Source organism: Ambystoma mexicanum, chromosome 6p (assembly GCF_040938575.1).
Source record: "Ambystoma mexicanum isolate Mex_15411 chromosome 6p, UKY_AmexF1_1, whole genome shotgun sequence".
In the NCBI taxonomy this organism is placed as follows: Eukaryota; Metazoa; Chordata; class Amphibia; order Caudata; family Ambystomatidae; genus Ambystoma; species Ambystoma mexicanum.
The window spans coordinates 1,197,545,422-1,197,566,045 of record NC_090935.1 but is presented as its reverse complement, the minus strand read 5'-3'; the positions used below and the strand labels follow the sequence as shown (position 1 = coordinate 1,197,566,045).

Here is a 20,624-nt window from a genome sequence, read left to right as displayed (position 1 = left end):
TTCCACTCTCCAGTGAATACCTAGCCTGCTCCACAATTCCACTCCTTCCTTCCTCCTGCTGGGCTCTTGGTCCCATTCCATCTATGACCACACCCAAAAAACCCATACTTCCTTTTTCCTGCTCCCGGTTTATATTCCGCTTCCTCGTCCAGGCTATAGATAGACATATCTATGGGTGTGTGTATGATGTTAAAACGTTAAGTATAAGCAATGGGGGTAAGCCTCACCTCACCCACTTGTTCTTTGCAGGATCACCACGTGCTGGAGATGGCAGCTCAGAAAGGCCAGTGTCCACGGTGGACCCAGGTCTCCCGGTAACTATCAAGAGAGGGTGGGTCCTTCTCCCCACTTGGTCCCCGGTGGTCTACGGGGCCTTTAGGCTGTTGTGCAGGCTTGCCGACTTTGTTCAGCAGCTTTGCGAGTTCTTTTGAGCTGCTGTTTGTACACAGCTTCCTGCTCTCTGTCACATAGCGCCGCGTCTCTGATGTGTTCCGGCACAGCATTACTGCTTCTTTTCTTCAGTGATCCTATGTCTATTCACAGCCGATCATTGGGGATCATTGGGGTGATTCAAGTCACTCTTCTAGTTGCAGATTTCCTTTTACGTCTGAGGTGGGACTCTGACAACTATCTGGCAAAGGAGAGGAGGCTGGCGACAACTGTGGTCTGCATAAAATCATGCTGGCACAAGGGGGTGGGAACCGAATTGGGGCACGTTTGTCACCATCTTAAGGCGGAAGACTGCTTCTGAACATCTACCCTATTCTCCCACCTTTGCTAGTAAAAGGTAAACTCGTTTGACAAGGCCATAAATTGGCCTCGTCACACTGGTGAACCTGCCCCCAAAATGTTTACATGTTTAATTGTGTTTCGCTGGCATTTCAAAATGGAATAGTCCATGGCATAGGTGGCAAATTGTGCATCTGGTTTCCTTCTGGTACGCTTTGGTTTTGATGCTCTAACCACCAAAGTGGGCAGGATCGCAAAGTCAAATGGACTGCGTAATGCATGCAACACGTGGATCTACTTCAAAAGGTTTTGTTCAGGACCATTTACAAAATGTTGGGCAAAGCAAACTTCGGGCCCAGAATTGTAAACAAAAACCGAGTCTTCTTGCTTCCAAAACTGTTTGAAGGAAACTTTTTCTTTGCACTTGTCCAGTGTCATTCAGTCTTTTAGGCACAACTCTGCTTGATTGGAAGAAGCCCTGGTCCCTGGTTGGTATCCCCCTGTGGCCCCAGGTTGGGTTACGCCTCCCAGGTAAAACAAACACTCCTTTTGAAGGTCAAGATTTTCAGCAGTAGGTTCCACAACTTCTCCCAAGAGATGATGTAGACCAGGAAGTTCAGGTCAGGCCCTATGGTGCTTCCACGTCTCAGGGACCTGATCCTTTTACCCAAACCTGTACACCCAAACATCCTCCTAGACAACACTCTCTCTCATGCCTGGTGAACCGTTTCTAAGCCTCAAATCTGAACCTCCATCAGCTAACCGCCTCACTGCTCTGACACAAGCTTGTTCCTTCTCTCATTTACCAGACAACAGGGAGATCGGCGCATTCTCACTAGTCGACTGGCACTGGCCCTGTACCACCACAGAACGCCCCGCGGTCTACGGTCTACTTGTCTTTCTTCGAACTCCTCGAACTAAGAAACTTTGTCCTACCTTCTCTTTCGTTGGGTATTTGAACTCGCTTGCTCTCACACTTTCTCTTTGCCTCCTCCTATTTTGCCAACTTATTCTTACCAGTCCCCTTCTTGGTGCTCTGCTCCCATCCTCCTTCCACACTATCATGCTGTGCACTCTTCCCTCCGCACCAGCAACCGTCTCTGCTCCTCCACCACCTCCTGCAGCTCAGTACCTAAAGGCACCTCCTCATGCACCTTCTGTTCTGTCTTCATCTCCACCTCAGCCTGCATGGTCAACTCTCTATGCACCTCTATTTCAGCATGCCGTGCTGCTGCACTACTCGGAATACCAACACCTCCTGCAGTTCTGTGAGGGCTTATATAGAGCCTTGTTCCCGACCACCGAGTTAGGCTGCAGCATATGCCTTGCAGGTGTGTAAGAATGGTCTCGAGTCTGGGGCTGGTTACACAGTATAGGTTCAGGTGTGTAATTGTTCCCTCTGCACACTGCGCTGCATAGACTGAGCCATAAATAGCCTGGTCCACCATCTTGGAACTCTCAGCCACACTCATGTGTATTAAAATTCACATGCAGATTTCGTGAATGGGAGGGGTGGGGCTGGCAACAATTCCAAGTTGTGTGGCGCCAGCCTAAACAATCAGAATGTTAACACAGTTTGGTCATCCATGCTTTTCAATTATCCATAGACTACAAACACAGGCATCTGGCACACAAAACAATGTAAATGCCATGACTCAAAATTCTAGAACCAGTAGAAGAGACGGTTTAGTTTTAACTTTCAAGTGTTTGAACAGCTCGCCCACGCATTATTGGCTTTTGAGAAACATCTCACCTGGAAAACGTTGTACACCGGACGTTTGCCCAAGTCAACACACCTGCATGCTTTCAAGTTCTGTGGTAGACGCATGTTTTACAAACATCTGAACAGTTTCTACTAAACGTGTTCTCCACACTATTATACACCAATACAAAGGTTTGTATTCTGAGGGCACTGCTGTGGGCTTTGAACTACTTGTTCCGACACTGGGCCAAGTAAGATCGTAGTTTTTTCCTCCCTTGTTCCCCTCCCTTGCTTCGTCGCGCTCTGAAACACGTGTGTATGAGCGCGATACAAATAAAATATATCATGAAATGGGAGGGGTCCACTGTGCCAGAGTTCTGAGGGTTGGGCGTCTGCTGTAGAAACGTGTACAATAGTTGCGTACACCAAGGCTGACATCTCAGTAATCAGACCCATCTCAGAACGTAGAAACATTTTTGCTTGTGAGATGCACAGGGTGGATTGTAAATACACCATGTCATCATTATCTTCTACTAACTGCAGAAATAAAGCCCACCATGGCAAAATACATTACCGAACCTAAATAAACCCTACCTACGAATATTAAAGAAACACACTGCAATATATTGACAGCAAGGACATGCTAAAACCTAAACTAGCTAAGTGATCTAGGAGTTTAGTGCTGACATTTCTATTAAACAAGCACATAGGCACACTTCCTAAGTATAAAAATACTATATTTCATATTTACCAAGAAACACACTTGAAAAATTAACAGAGCAGGTAATGTCACACAATATTAATATAAAACATATGTACAGTCACAGTAAGCTAGTTTAACAGGGCTCACAACATCTACTAGCTCACTAGCATTGGCAAGTAGTTTTCATGAGGGGTGAGTACCATGTTCATGATACTTAACATTGCTGGAGAGTATGGGATGTTAGAAACGTATTCTTCATTTACTGCAAGCACAGTGTTTGCGGTAAATGGCAAATACAAGTTGCACTATGCATGCTTGACAGCATTGTACCAAATATGAAGTTCGCTTATGGCACCATGCACCATTTTACAAAAAGCACTGGTAAATATTTTATCATCAGTCACTTTGGGGCAAGTGCATTTCTCTTAGGTCCAGTATGTAATCTAAGGAACTTGCCCCGCAGGTCTAGGGAGATTTTTAAGAATTTGCAAGGCCTGTTTACGTCGTACAATTTACCTCCAATACCTGAAAGGAAAGTATTACACAATTACACCAGTCCACACGAATAGGAACCCTAACCTGAAATAACCAACCCTAAGTTGATTGGGGCTTGGAATGATCACGGATGCCAAGCTGCTTTACCACAATGCAAAACATGTGGAAGACAGAACAGTTGTTTTTGCTGTCTGTAACAATGAGGAAAGAACTTGATAGCGAGGGTAGGACAAGACTAACACTAAAGTGGAGCATGCATACAGCACACCCACAATGTTTTGGGTGTGTCAGAGCCGATGTGTAAAAACCCACTAACACAGCAGAAGAATTAGGAGAGGCCACAGGGATATATCATCAGGAACATGTATTTTACTATGTTTCAGAGCAACAAAGGTTTACAACATACATTCAGTTGGTGTCATGGTGAAGTTGGATCTGCTGCAGGGTTGCTGCTAAGTCTTTTTTATGGTTATTTTGTTGAGGTGGAGGTTCTTTAGTCTACCAAGGTGTAGAGGTTTTAGGCTTGGCCATGGGCTGTTCCACCTGGGCATGGCGGTTGATGTTGGTTGTGAGGGTAGTGTTAAGTTCTTGGAGAAGTGAATTGGAGCGCTGGTTCATCTGAGGTATGAGCATATGGTCCTTTGGGTATCGTGCATGCAACGGATGGGGATGCAGAATAACTCCAACACCAAATAATCGAACCAACTCAGGAACACGACAAAAGGTGCTGTTTTATTAACAATTATCTGAAACCGGGAGTTACAGTGGACATCAACGGACGTGCGTTCAAGCTCTCAGCACATTTCTCATAAAAACATCCTTGTATGAAAAAAATATGTCAGTGGGATCCCATACTACGTGGCAAATAAGAAAAACCTACGAGGGATTGTGATAGGTTCAAGGGGAACATCTAAGTATACTTTCTATACGGGCTGGGATTGTGATTGGTTATCTACTGTCAGGTGGACAACTTATGCCTACCTCTAAAACATGTCATCTTCAACACTATTAAGTAAACAGTTTATCATAAGTAGTCAAACTATAAGGCCCTTCATTATACGGCCCTCTATAATAGGTTGGAACGCTCGTGCCCTTTCTGAAACATTCGGTTCACTTAGCAGCACGTAAGCTCAGACCCAGGTTCCAGGAGGTGGACTTGACTTTACCTCCCCAGCCAATTAGCCCAACATCTCTCATCACCCATGCCTTCTGCCATGCAGATTGTCTTTGAACTTAAAGTATTCTGGTCTCTGGGAGTATATGGGAGTGCGAGCACGCACTATCATTCTAGGACTCCACGCTCAACTCTATTTCCACCCTTGGCTCACAAGACCATGATTTGGTCCATTTTGCAGCATTACATTTGTCTTAAATGAATAAAACTTGGCACACTTGGTGTTCTTTATTTGCGCCATAACAAGGGATGATTCAGCTTCTCGCGTTTACTGCCTTCAAGAATAGATAACCGACCTTGGTTGCTTTAGCTTTGATACCAGGCCAGACAGCCTCACCATCCGTTTCCACGATCTCAGCTTATTCTTGCTGCGACACAGTTCTCTGCCTTTTCTCTCCATTGGTCCTGGCTTACTAAATTCGTGTCACCGATGTCCAGTTTCTATACAATGGTGGCTTCACTTGCCGTCTATTCACTACACATAGCCAGCTTCTAAGATTACTTAATCTACTTGCGTTTACAGCATCTGTACAGTTAATGAACGGCTTGCATTTACTGCAGTGCTTCGCACATTTGCAATCTTCTTTTCACACATGAAAATTTACTCGATTCTTGACTTCGTCATGAGTTTCTGCAAGATCCATTAAGTCTCTTTAGCCAGTTTCCTCAGTGCGTCACACTCATCTCTTGGGTCCTCACCAGCTTCTCTTTCACTCTTTTTCATATTCCTTCAGGGGGTTCCTCCCTCAGATTGTCGTCTCTTTGGGGAGTCATTTGATAGGGATTCCTCAGAGGACACCTTCTTTTGAATACTCGCCGTCGTATAGACATAACAGATGGTGTTAAGCATGGCACAATCTGAGGCTTCCAACATATAGGAGATAGGGGGGCGGGATTTCCTGCAGCGGCATGTAACTGCTCCTCTCCAGGTAGATCATCCCATGTGAGAAGGTTTGTTTGCTGGGCTTCCAGTGGGTGTGCTGGAGTGGGGCGGTGTGACTAATGTCAAAGGGGATGCCAGATGGTCCGCCAGTCGAGTGGGATTGGCGAGCTGTACGAGATCAAACCCGGAGGCAAGGTGCCTGTGATAAATGACTATTGCTCTGCAGGAGTACAGGGATGAGTAGTGGATAGACTACCTATTCAGCGCCATATTAATTCTAAACCAGCAGTGATCCCAGTCATTAAGGTGGAACAGGCAAAGCTTGAAAGGTATACCTCCTTTGCCTCTTTTGGTAAAATGGGTTGAGGACAGGCAATTTCTTCAGGGCGACGCAAGGTGATAGCAGTAGCAACTGAGTAACTTAGGTATAATGGTCCAAGATAAGAGTAGGTCCAATCAAGATTCTATTAAAATATAGAATTTTAAACAAAAAATAAAATTCAAATTACTAACAAGATCCATTAAGAAAAAACACCCCTTCAAAATAACACAGAATGCATTTTGTGAAAGGACACTGTGCAGATGAACAGGTACAACATTGGCACAATGTCAATGTTCAAAATAGGGTCTTAAAGAACAAGGTGGAGAAAGGGGCCTTAAAAGTTATTATTGTGGGGATAAATGAAGTCTAAGTATTTAACTAAAGCATGAGATGTTGAAAAGGTGCCTTGTGCATTTAATTCCATTTTAAGGAGAAACACTCCACTAATGAAGTAAGCAGGTTGGTATCATAGCATGCATTATAACAGCTGGCATATGACATGGATTTTGTCACACATCAGGACCATTACCAAATTTTAGGGCAGAAATATATTTAAGGCCCAGAGACTTAACTGACAACAGGAAATGTGAAAGTCCCAGTTCAAAATTGAACTCTCTGCATTCATGAAAAACAGAGCCCTTGCTGCACTGAAACAATGTACATGTCGGTAAACTGCAGAGCAGCATTCAATTACAGCAATAACAGTATTGCCTATATATTATGAAACTGCATATCCAAAAATGTGAAAAAGGCTCAAGGTGTGAGAAATTGTCCAATATACATGGTGTATTCTGCTTTCCAACAGCAATTGAAACCTTGGATTATTCTTTCGAGAATATATGGTAAATACTGTGATACTCTGATGGATAAAAATGTACGCTCATTATAAATATAGTAAATCTTATGGTCATGTTAAACTTAATACAGGTAATATTACTGTTTACATCTACTTGGTAAAATTGGTATTCTAATGTGGGTTTTGGCAATGCTCTGTTTTGTTAGCTATCCAGTGAGACCTGTGACACACTCATTTCTTGTGTTTGAGCCCTGCATAAATTGGCAAATTGGGTGGGGTTATATATTTCCCAGGTGTTTTACCTTGTCCATCTAGAACAAATAGGCTTGTTCATCAAAACATATTAGGTTCACAGAACAAAGGGCCATCTAAACCACACCACTGAGTTAATGTGATGGCCCCACCCTTGCAACCTCATTTCGAAACAACACTTTTCTAAATACTTGATAAACATTCCAGCTCAGCCAAATCTATGGTCCTCTGAAGAGATAAGAATCTGGTCAAAACACATTACATGAGGCTAAGTGTGTAGGCACAGGACTTCAAAAAGCTGCAAGTTGGGTAATGAAGTCCACCAAATGGCCAGCCTAATTGAAGAACTAACAAAGAGACTTGTCATTTACTCAAATCAATCATTGACTGACATTGCACAAAATGCTGACCGCATGAGTGTCATGCTGAACTAGAGGTTTCATGTCCATAGTTCAAATATAGGCTATTCTTGAAATCTGGCATTATTTGGTGCCATAGAAGAATTCTTTTTAACATAACTCTGCAACAATATGGCCTGAGATCAATTTGAAAAGTGTGTTGCAACAGTGGGATTCTTCTCCATCACAATCCAAAGTGACTACATTTTAAATAGATGATCAAATTAATATGAATAACTTTATGAACAATTAGCATACATACTTGTGTCACCTGTCAAAAACATCCTTCTGGGCCCAGGGATACCAGAAATCTTTCATCAGACATTTGTGTTATATTGCTATGAGACAATATGGAATAGCAATGATTTAGCATACACACCTGGGAGAGAAGGCAGCATAACCACTTTCACATGTATTGAAAATATGGGCAACCTATGAAGATTGGGGTATATTATCTGTGAGGGTCTGCCTATTAAGTAAGCCAATTGAAAGATTTTACCAATCAAAAGGGAGACGATATCATGACAAAGTGTGGGAAAATGACCATTTTAAAGTAGAAACACACAGGGAATAAACGAGGGCTAGGGTTTTGAAAGCTGCCAAGAAGGGGGAAGACCTATTCCAAATGGATTAGTGTTGAACTTGGATAATTTCTGGACATGGGATGTTTTTTTCCATGAGGGTGTACGAACCAGATGCACCTGAGGCAGACTTGCTTTCCTGGAAAAGGGACACAGGGACCAGAAGAGGCTAGCTGACTGGGAATTCCCTGGGAATATGTGAGTATCCCTGCTGGCTCCTGCCCATAAATAACTATTCAAAAGTTTGTATGGAAACTCCCAAATGTATTATAATAGGCATGGTAGAATCATTTCTCTGCTAAGTCCCAGGAGTGGGGGAGTTGGAGGTAGTTTCCACCAGGGGGGAGTTCATTCCTAAAAGAATCTCTTGATGCATTAGTGGGAAATGCAGTCTGCTTTCACACTGTATTTAATGCCAAGTCAGATTTAATTGTAATAAGAACCAATAGGACTTGTCTGCACAGTGTAGAACTGATATCTGTTCAGTTAAAAGCACACTTCTTTGTGAATTAAATCTTATCAAGTTGTACACAGAGGTGCAGTCAACAATTTAGGCTGTGATTCGAATGGCCACGTTCCATACCCTAATGAAGAATTGCTTGATAATTTGCAACCTATGAAATCCATATATACTTAAAAAGAGACCAACAGAGTTGAAGGGAGTTTAGCCGGGTCACATCCATTCCATTATATAATGATGTAGAACACATTTCTACTCTCACATGACATTGCACAGTAGGATAAGGGCTTTGTACCTGTGGGACCCAATCTGTGAAGTGAATTGAGATGGTGATCTATCCCTGTATTAAAAAAATCATAAAACCACTCAGAGCTTGGGTGTGTGAGCCAATACACTTTTCATTCTAAATAGATAGCACCTCTTCACTAACCCAAACTTGCAGAATAAGATGCAACTCATAGTCTGCACTCAAATTGCAAGCACAGCCAAACAACCCTCAGCACCATATTTACTCGGGGATTAAGGTCTACTGAATAATAATAGTGATGATATTCATGCAACCTTCCTCTGGTACCAATACTGGAGAAAATAAAGTGTTCTAAAATACATGCTTGATTATAAGGAAATTAAAGTGATTTTACAAACTGCTCGAATTATTTGAATGCACTGGCCAATAAGTGGCAATGTTATTATCGAAGTACATTAGCTTGTTTAGATATCTTTATGTATTACTGAAGATTAACATTAAGAAATACAATAATTGATATATGGAGCAACTGTGTGTATTCAATCTTAGTGAAAAACCAAGGCAGGTGGATTTTCTTCTGTAGAAAAGCTGCCCATGTTTATGTATATAATATATTGTGGTGGCTTCCCCTGTATTAAGTAAGGCGACCATCGCTGATTTTCTTTCATATAAATACATTTGAGTTTTAACTATTAATACAGCCCGTTTCTTGTGGCAGAATTGTGGGGTGGGATTGTATACTCTGAAGTGTTAGATCAGGGAGTGTCACTTTGTGAGAGGAGCAACATTTCAACAGATGTCTTCAACACTATGGTCCCCACAAAGTTGACCGGGTGCAGAGGGGCAGGGCCTTTTCACACAACTGTATATTCCTGTCTGTAGGGCTCAACAGCATGACGCCAAGATTTTCAGCACTGAGCCTGGAGTCCAGGTGCTTTTGGTGCCTGGCTGGTGTCATGACGGCAAGTGGCAGTGCCAGGTCTAACAATGCAGTGCTGTTCAGCTGCGGTGTTGGTTTGTGGATCATAGATGCTGGAAAAGGCAGGTCAGGTTAGTGGCACTGGAAGGCTCAGCAGTGTCAGGTGTTGAGAAGCAGAGACTGGCCGTTAAAGGCGAGCAGGCCCGGCTGGCTTCACACATCATCAGGATGCTGGAGCAGCATTCAGCTTAAGCTTGAAGAAGCTGGAGGCGGTGCAGAGTGGCGGGTGCTAGAAGATACAGTGGGTCACAGATTCAGAGATGGCACAGCTGCACCATGAATCAAACTCAAAGATGAGGATGCACTCTAGCATCAAAGTTAAGATGACTCAGGCGGCTCCATTGTAGCAGCATGGATGGCGGTGAAGATGCCCAAACCAAGGTCGATGCTGTTCATAGATGCAGTGAGAGCCAGGGCTCACTTCCTTGGATCTGTAATTGCTGGGAGTCCTAATCCTATGGGATGCATGACAGGGCGAGTGTTCATTCTGGATTCCCACTCCTGGGAGCTTGGCTGGTACCTGCAGGGAACCCTTCACCTCCAGTGATCAGGGTATTGGTTCGAGAGCCGCCAGATGTGGGGGTCTTTTTCCACAGCCTTGGATGCCTTCTGTCATCTCTTTGGCAGAGGACTATGGGATAGACTGTATTCCCAACAGAGATCCAGGTGAATTCTTGTCCTTGTGGAAGCCCAGACATGAATCAAAGAATGGAGCCTGTCCTTTTCCTCTTAAAGGCAAAATGTCATAGGGGATTGGTCCAAAGCAAGCAGGCTGCATAAGGGGTCCAAGCCCAGCTGGCTGTAACAAGTGCCCTTTTCTTATGACATCACACCCAGAGTACGTTGCCTGCAGAAAATGGAGGAGACAGAAAAAAGAACAGAGCCCCAACAGAAACCCTTTTTCCACCACAAGTCTCCTTTCTGGCTACTCCAATTCTGCTCCTTTCCCATGCCTGCTGACTTCAATGGGACTCCAGCAATCAGCACGCTGGTGTGCAGGTGGTTTTGTTATTTTAGTGCTGCCTCTAAAGCACCATTTCTCTGATGGTCTACGTGGGAGGGCGAGATCCTGTGCCCTTGGGAATGTGTGATCCTTTCTGCAGGAAAATCAAGGAGACAGCATCCTAGCTATTTTTCCAGCCATCAATAGTGGAGACGATCAGACCAGACAAATCCACATCAGTCTTGTCATAGCTGAGCCCTGCTCATAGAGCCAACACTATTGTGATCAAATTGTTGTGGCTGTATAATTGTGTGCTCTGAGTCACTATGCCATGGCTTATAAAGATGTATATGCCACAAGACTGTACAAGGCACGCAATTATTTTAAATTAGATCAGAGGTGCAGGAGATTAAAAAGCCAACTCTGCGTACTGGAACTTTGTGTCCCAGCAGCTGTCATGGATGCACATCTGCCATTTGAACCTGCTCCGTGCCACCGCAGAGGTGGGGCTGTAGAAGCCAGAAACTGCGATAAAAAAGGAAAATGGATGTGCAATAATTTTGGCATGGAGCATTTATGACAGGGGGGCCCGATTAGCAGACATCTTCAGAAACAGAATTACCTGCATCATTTTAAGCTAACAAAAATAAAATTGAACAAGGGCTTTCACACCCTTGCAGATGGCAATCCATCACGGTACCTAAGCATTCCAAGAGCAGGATTCACAGCACCATGCAGACGTAAATGAAGGTACACGACTGACCTATCAAGTTACTGTGCGAGAGGACCATTCATGATTTTGCAAGAGACAAACTGCACTTAGGAGTAGGAGATAAAGATCCATTTTTAAGAGGTGCTTTCATGACATTCAAATTTGCCGGATGCTGCTAAATAATGAGAATCCGAGTATAAGACCCTATATTGGGATGTTGTGGTGCATGGAAGGGCTATCCTCAATGCATTGTGGTGTTACAATGGTATCTTAGAGGAGAAATTGTTCCGCCACTGGCTGATGCAATGATTATATTCCAGCCATAGAGGCTGGGGCTGGTATAATGTGCGCTTGTACCCATAAGGGACATTTGGGCTCCTCAACTGCAGAGTGGCCTGGGTACACTGTATGAAGTATGAGCGAAACCAAACAATTCCCAGTATCAACTACCAGAGATGGATTTTAACCCGGAAAGACTTTTCCCCTCTACTGAAGTAAGGGTCACCCGGAAGTAATTAAGAACCAGAAGTGACGCATGTCACCCGGATGTACATTTAATGCTTTCTGACAAGGGGACACCCATAATGGATTGGAAACTTGGGTCGCATAGGAACCAGGCAGAGCTGGGAAGGTGTGTAGTTAACCCTTTTAAATTATTTACTCCACACGTCCCATCTCAATTACTATAACTATATATTTACTTCCCAAAGGGCCATGGTGGGGACCAGCCACTCTATGCTCCAGGCTCTCCATTCATTCGATTCCCTGCTAATCCCAACCTGAAGTGCCTGCCCCTTCGCCCTGCATGTGCCAGAGTCTCTCTGTCCCCTGGTCCCAACCTCTCGGGAGCTGCTCGGTCTCCCAATTCTTTAATATTAGGTCAACTTTACAAACAGAGAGAGTGATTTACGTGCCCCTCATTGAATTTGCATTGTGTCAGTGGAAAGCTAGGGGACGACTTTACCGTAAACCAGTCAAGGTAATTTACAGACGCCTTCTCGGATGCTTACTGATAGCACACCCCGGTCCAAGGCACATTCCCAAGGCCTGTCTCAATGTTCAAATAAGTCTCTTTCAGAAGCATTGTTTTTCACAAAAATACATCACTTTGTGTTTCATTGGGAGCCAACCAGGGGAGCGCTTCATTTCCATACAGAACATATCGACAGCTCATTATTCTAAGTCGCGCTCGCAATCTTTAAACGAGCCCCGGCTGCCCTAATCCTATACGGATCAGATGAGACTTTGTTACCTCTAAAACTCCAGGGAGCAGCGCCATAAATCAATGCAATCGGAGGAAGACAAGATATTGATCAAAAGGCGCGAATGAAAAAAGGAAAGCCAACAGAACACAGGAGCAAAAAAAAAAGATACGGTTATTTTTTTCGGTGGAAACAAGCCCAAAGGTTCCAGTCTTGTTTTTCCAGAAGCCTTTGTTCCCCTCGTCTCCCTTTCTCACTTTCAAAGCCAAGATGGCACACACAAACCGAAGTAACCCAACCGTTGCATAAGAAGCCATCTTACCCTTGTGGCCGGCGGCATTGGTTTTCCAGAAGCTTTTGTTCCCCTCGTCTCCCTTTATCGCTTTCAAAGCCAAGATGGCACACACAAACCGAAGTAACGCAACTGTTGCATAAGAAGCCATCTTACCCTTGTGGCCGGCGGCATTGGTTTTCCAGTCTGGAGCATTCAGGTGCCCCGGTCGCGACGTCCGGACAGTGATATGCTGCACATCCCTCCAAGTCAGGAATGGACTGTGGGGAGAGCAATGGATCATGGTAAGTCACATGGCCGCCATTGCCGGAACAACAAAGCGCTGAAAAAGTGGACCTGGCTTGTGCAACGTTGAGTTTGCCCTCATCGTTATGTTTTCTAGATACAATAATGAGCAGCAGGGTTGTGTCAGGCTGTTTCAGATGACATGTGGTTGAATATTTGTGTTTTGAACTCTAAAGTGTGCTATTTTTGTCATATTTCTGTGCATTTATAAGTTTTCAAATATCAAATACAAGAGCATTTTGGAAACGACAGCCAAAATAAAGCATAGCAGAGGGAAAGAGGCAGTCTTGAACGTCAGGATTTCAGAAAGAAAAAACATTTTCAAGCTTTTGTGCATTCACACTGATCTTCTCTCTGAAGACCTGGACTCCCCAAGAAAACCATGGGGCAATGCTGTGCGGTGGGAGCATTGACACACGAATTGCCGGTCAAGTCCTCGTTTCATGCCAGGTTTCCATTTGTCAGTGTTGCAGCAGCAAAACTTGGCCAGACCAGATGAGGAGAAAGCAGGAAGGCAGCCCTCTCCGATAACAAACAAGACCCTACCCAAATCATAGCTACGGTCACATTCTACACTGAGGCCCTCCAAGGCGAAGCGTGATAATGAGACATGACGTCTCAGCACTCAAGGTTGCTACACATCAATCCGTGATACAAGCAATGTGGCAGGAGTGCTTTGCCTTGAAATCCAAATAAGCAAAGAAGACTTCACTAAAGCACAGTGTGGGACTTTTTAGTGAAATAAAGCTGGAGCCCCACCCGCTAGCTACATATCTTGCCACCAGTAGTAACACGTGACGGTACAGAGCGAATTTAGGTCCTAGTTCAGGTTACAGAAGGACGGCCGCATGATTATTTTGAGAAGGAAGCAGTCAGAAATAATCAAAACAAGTGCCCATCGATGTTAATGGACCTCAAGATGGTTTAGGGCGTGGACAGGCCCCATATCTGTGAGTGGGGACGAGCTAAATGAACAAAATTCCCTCGGCAGATAAAACGGAAAAGTTTGGGCAAAATCATCCCACTTCGCCATTTTGCTTTGATGGGCGACAATGGACATTTTGTCTGTTTCAAATAGACTAAATGTTGAATTTGTCCCCCCATTTACTTCAGTTGCATTAGGTTTTGCCTAAATAAGGGCCTCCGTAAGGTTTTAATTCCCCTAATTGGTTGAAACAATTCTGAGCCAGAGGCAAAAACAAGATTGATTTTGCCCAAACACAGCCAAATTGTGTGACACGTGCTCCACCGGCAAGGCAGGATGTGAGGCAAATTTCACCCATTTCGCTTCACTGGTGGCAATTGCAGCCACCTCCATTGAGGAAGGGGGTTTAACTGGGAGGTGTGGGTTTGGGGGATCAAATGGACAGATTAAGAGATCAAATAGCGGGACGGGGCCAGTAGAATGCATGGGGGCAGGATTGACCCGTCCTTTTCATGCACTACTTTCACAGCTGGAGAGCTTTCCAGTCTTGGCAGGGCAGTATGTCTGTGTGTGTTTGGAGAGCAGAAATCCCCACAGAACTAGAACGAGGATTGCACGCTGTGAGATTTTGCACAACTCGCCTCCCCATTCATTGGCTGGGAAATGGTGTTTAGAGAGCAGTTTCGCCAACATGGGGCGACACAATTGCGGCTGGCAATGCCCGACGATTCCTTAGGTGCCGCTTTCAAATTACATTATTGCAAACCAGCGAGCAGAAAAAAACAAAAAAAAAAAAAACAGCCTGAATGCTATCAAAAATACAGGGCCATGGATCTCATCGTGTGGCTGCCTCTTCACTGCCCACTTTATTTTCATATGCGTGAAGCAGACCCCCTCACCAAATATCTTACTCAAAAACGATTCTACTATAGTCTGGCATGCAATGACCAGACCAAGAAGAGAATCGCCTTTTAACCTTTCAAATTGCAGTCTTAAGGGTGGCAGATGCCAAACACATTGGTCATTTGATAACTAGGGTACAATGGCCCACTTGGTCTTTATCCAAGAGGGTCCCCTTTGTAGGTGATGTAAGCCTTGAACCCCCTTCCCCACCTTGAAATGATGCTGAGAAGCATGGGTAAAGGCCAGCATAAGAACAGTCATGTATGCAGGTATTGATATGCAGTGAGACTTTCGAAAGACTGATAGAGGAGTATATTACTGCAGAGGCGGATCAGCATCCAAATTTGGGGGGTGGGGGCGCTGGATGGCAGTTGTGAAAGCTGGTAGTGTGTGGGGCCATTAAACCAAGTGCGATGTTGACCCCTCCTCTGAGCTCAGAAGGCAAAATGGCCATTGCACGTTCCTTTGGCCCGTTAGACGCATCTTTCACCCCAATTTAGAAGCTATTTAGCTTCACAAAGAGATGCGAATCATTGGAGACGTGGACCATCTAAGACCGGAGTCCAGCAGTTAAGCCTTTGTCTTCATTATAGGGGGGGTCACTATTAATAGGGCCCGGGCAGGCTCTTGTCCTCTGACACTTGGACAGGTTGGTGCTGGCCATTCATGTCTGCCCTATAGCTTTCACAATGAGAACTTTCAGGATTGTCCAACCCAGGCCTCGAGGGCCAGAATCCTGACAGGTTTTCAGGATATCCCTCATTAATATTCATAAGCAAAAATGTGCATGCATTTAGAATCATTGCAGGGAAATATATCTCATGAGTATTAATGAGGGACATCCGGATAACCAGTCAGGATTCCGGCCCTCGAGGCCTGGAGTTGGAAAATCCTGGTAGGCAATAAAGCACTGACCTCCCTCCCGCCCCCCGCCCCTTTAATCCAAACATCCGAGGTTCATGGCCCTGTTCCATAATGTAACAGGCGGAGGAACAAACGGTGGTCTAAGAGATAAGGGGATGATGGGTGTGGTTCATCACAGGCAAGGAGGTGGGCAAAGGCAACTAGAATCGTGGAACCCATAATAATGCTTCACATCGCCAAGGAACCAGCTACCCAATCTACTATGTGCCCTCTCCAAGAATGACCATGCCCTCTCCACATGGTCTTAAACCTCCTCAAAATAGTTACCATCGGCAGAAGCCACCTCTTCACGACAAGAGAAAGCACACTGGGGGAATGGCCCAAACTCAAAACACTTCCTGAATCAGGTTTCGAGGTTGCTAGCAGCTGGGAGCTATTTAAGCTAGAGGAGCCGGGCTAGCTCGAGGAGCCTGGCCAGCTCGAGGAGCCGGGCCAGCTCGAGGAGCCGGGCCAGCTCGAGGAGCCGGGCCAGCTCGAGGAGCCGGGCCAGCTCGAGGAGCCTGGTCAGCTTGACATCAGTAGCTACTTTTGACTGCCATGGCCAACTGGTTACATAGAAATAAATATACCCATGACATTAACTCTGGGTATTTGGGAATGTGTTTAAAAGAGCATTGTGGCACGCCTAGAAAACGTATACATCTTCCTGTGCCATTTACAATGCACAAAAAGTTGTGGTTTGCCTCTCATGTGGAAGTGAGCATTTCCACCTCTCACTGCACTGGCTCCTAGCACACCAGGTGTCATGGCTGATTTCTGGGTGACACAGTGGTCCCAAGAGCAACTTTCAACTACTTCTTTACAAATAATGAATTTGCCCCCTGTAAAAAAATGTGCAATATTCATCTTAAGACAACTTCCATGATTCATGGACGCCACCATGTAGCGTGCACAAGGAAAAATTAAACGTCTGTGCACAAAATCTGTGTATATGGTAAAACAGGTTGTGTGCTGTAAAATCTGAAGATCAGAGAGGGTACCGCGTGACACAAGCATCAGGCCCCACCCTCATTACTAATGCCTGTGCCTAACCTCAGCCTCACTTTAACTACTATTGCGAAAGGTCTACTGCAAAACCGATGTACACATGCAGGATCCACGGGCACAACGGGACTGCAACAGAACGATACAAGTACTGGGCTATTTATGCAAGAATCCCCAATTTCACAGGCTGTACCGTATAGTAATTAGGCCCAGGGGTCAAGTCCTAAATATAAAAGTGGGGGGACTCATCAACGATGTGCGGTCGCCAGAAATAAGCATATCAAGTTGAAATATGCACATTTAATTAAATTGGCTTTGCATAACCACCCAAAATGCACAGGACGAATGGCATTTGCCTTTCATAAAATCAACACACAAACCAAGAGAGGATATTTTCTTCTAATAGTGTTTTTGGAAACGTTAAAAGGTGTGCATGTTTTAAACTCCAAGAACCAATACAAATGTTTTCCCTGGAACAAGCAGAACCGAAGTGGGACATTTTACCTTTAGTTGTTATTTTTCATCAGGTTATATAGTGCAGTGAAGTGTCCGGCCTGCAAACCTGATGACTGCGGTTCGATACCGAGGTTGGCTTTAATTAATAAATTCAAAGAAGACATTCATTCTCATTTTAGCTGGGGGGGGGGACTGAGTCCACCCTCTGACAATAGTGGGTGGACTCTGTCCACTCTCAACATGAGCCCTGATTAGGCCCAAGCACAATTAAGGTCCTTTAAGGAGTGTGCCCAGGTCATTACCTCCCAGCACAGCAGTTGCACAGAATATTGTTGCTGTTAGCTTCCGGGGTTTGTTTGCTGGGTCGCTGATATCATTTTTGCCTAAAACAGGCTGCAGTGAGTTTGTGACCCTTTCTATGGGATGATAAAAGTCCCCCTCTTTTCAAGATGGCTGCCATATAGCTATAGAAGCTGGTTCTCCATGCAATGCTCCTCTTTCATTTACATGGCTGGCTGTGCGGTAAGCAGCACGTCGGGCTGCAGTGTGGGCAGGGCCGTGGGAGCTTCGGGCGGAGGAATTGGCCTTGGGATGGTGGGTTTTCACGGGATGGTGGGTGTGAGAAACCAAGTAGGTGGCCTCAGAACCAGGGCACCGATTATTATTGATCCTCGGTTTCGGGATACCGCGCTGGCTGCCGCCCCTGCCCAGGGAGCTAGCATGATGTGATCCGGGTCCCATTCTATAAAGAGCAATCCCATTTCAAGGTCACAAATGCTCCATGCTGAAGTGTAAGATCAACATTGCTGCTCCATAGAGTTAGAATGAATAACCTCTACAGTGCATTGATTTCCGAAGGCGTTCTTCTAAACATGCACTTAAAAAAGTTCACAATGTAGGAACAGAAGCAGATTCGGAGCAAGAAAGGTTACTCCTGATTATGGCCTTTTACACCAGTAATGTGTTCCTCGCTGATTGCTATAGACAGGATAGACATCCTTAACACAAAACATAAGCCATCCCCTGCCTCCTGGAGGTTCCACTTGGACCCCCCAGAAATTGGCTATACAAAGGCCTTCCAATAGATTCCACATGCGAGTCTGGGTGTGAAGGAACACACAAGATGTTCAAAACAAATTTAGCCTCTGGGATGATCAGCCTCCCCCCTGCCAAAACCTGGCCTCCATTGCCTGTCCAGGAGAGCCGCTTGGGGGTTCCACGGGGATACATTGACACATATAGACACGGCCCAGCAAGTAACGAATAGTCCCTGGAAAAAGTCTGAAAATAACGATTCCATGTCATTTTGTGTAGTGTTTTGTTGCAGAAGTAGATTTCATCTTTTTTAATGGGCGATTTTGCCAACAATATCTGTGGGGGACCCACTACAGCCCACCCCTTGTTGCCCCACATATATTAACCTAAACCACCCCCCACATACATTTTTGGCAATTAATTATATCTACTCCGACAAAAAAGTTATTCACTCGATATAGAGTCACAGGAACACATGGGTTCAATGCACTGGCAACACTAGACAACCAACAAGTAAAGATAAACCTGTGTAGCTTGGGTGAAGGAGGATTTCTAACACTTTTCATCATCCACAAAAATAATAAGCATCTGTTCAACCAACAGCAAAATATCTAAGTGGCTTCCGATGAGAGTACTAGTGACGCACATCCGGGCATGGCATCAGATTTTTTTAACACAAGGTTTAGGAAGAGCGGGTCGCCTTCCTATGCGTGTAGGGTGACCAGACATCCCATTTTGCTGGGACTGTCTGGGTATTTGCACCTCCGTCCCGTGACCCCGAGACTTTGTTAAGTTTAAAAACCCATCCCGGGATTTGGGGATCGGGTGGATACCGTCCCAGTTTTTGGCCGGATATGATATTTCCATCGGTTTGCCAAAAACCGGGATGGTATCCACCCGATCCCCAAATCCCGGACAGGGTTTTCAAACTTAAAATACCCTCGGGACCCCGGGTGCTTCAACATGACATGCGACAGGCCACCCACATAAAGGTACAACTACAGTTTCATACCTTAAGCTGTAGTCCTACTTCTATGTCAGTGGCCTGTCACAGTTTATTCGCTAGCCTGTTTTTTAAAAAATGTTTTAAAAGAAATTGAATGATGGTAGATGAACCTCTAGAAAATGTGTGGGGCTAATCCCCACACATTTTCCTATGCTTACCGCACAATATACACAGACATGTGTACTCTGGGTGGACACAGCCTACAGGCGTTGTCCCCCTGTCATATTTAGTTGGAATATGACAGCCACAAGTACATCAAGGCATCTTGGAAAGTGGGAGGGCAAAACCTTCCTCCTGCTATGGTAAGCCTAGTTAACTATCCATGGATCCGCCCTGTCCTTTTGTGTAAGCACTGCAGATGGAGGCAGCAATTAACATAATAATAGAGTATACTTCAAACAGGCCCACATGGGGCCTGGCTGCAGATATTAACAAACATCCGGAAAACCCCAACAACCTTTGATATGCACTGTGTCAACCTGAATCCAGCTCCTGCCTCTCAGTATCAAGAGCAGTGACCCGTCATGTCTGGGACTATGTATTTACAGTAGTCACCCCGCAGGGGCACCCCATGCAGAAGAAACGAGTATGTGGATTGATGGAGACAGAAAGTCTGTTCTCGTTGTAGCTTCAAGAGGGCCCTGACGCTTTAATCAGGAACCGCAGAGAGCTCCATTAACTAGAGAGACCCTTTGATCCACAACAGACAGGAAGAGGGGTGGGATTTGGTATTACGTTTTCACCCCTTTACCTTTTCTGTTGCAAAGCACTCTGGTTATGACCTCGTGCATAAGGGAGATTGTTGGTGATAAATGTTAGAACTTAAGGTTTTGATCATTAGGGTAGACTTAGCCTTCACCAATCACTGTGCCCCATTTTGCTTTAAAAGAGGGATGAGCCCCTCTTTTGGGCAGATCATCTGAAGACTTTGCAAGGAGTAACAAGAAAAACTAATTTGGACCCTGGCTGAAGGTACAGTCTGCCTTACAGCTTCCGTCAATGAAGGAAGGTCAGGATTGCCAAAGCGAGAAGCAAGAGCCCTCCCCTAAACATCTCCCAGAGAACAGAGGGAGATTCTGAATCCAGAGGTCCTGCCAGCAGCTCCAGAACCGGTACACAGCCAGTACAAAGCGTGCCCTGCTAGGATCTGCAAGTAAGCTTCCTAGGTGGGAAGTGCCAGAGAGTCTCTGAACCAAACCACAGACAAGGCAGTTGCCTGCAACACTCTTCTCAGCT

General features: G+C 45.0%; 1 protein-coding gene across 3 annotated transcripts in view; it reads right to left on the bottom strand.

The window, feature by feature from the left end:
* Positions 1 to 20,624, bottom strand: part of PCSK5 (proprotein convertase subtilisin/kexin type 5) — a 1,619,480-nt gene that overhangs the window by 802,381 nt on the left and 796,475 nt on the right. For all 3 annotated transcript variants that reach the window (XM_069625842.1, XM_069625844.1, XM_069625843.1), the window contains exon 10: positions 13,027 to 13,130. In XM_069625842.1, coding sequence (XP_069481943.1) covers positions 13,027 to 13,130 — 104 coding nt within the window. The remainder of the gene's footprint in view (positions 1 to 13,026; positions 13,131 to 20,624) is intronic.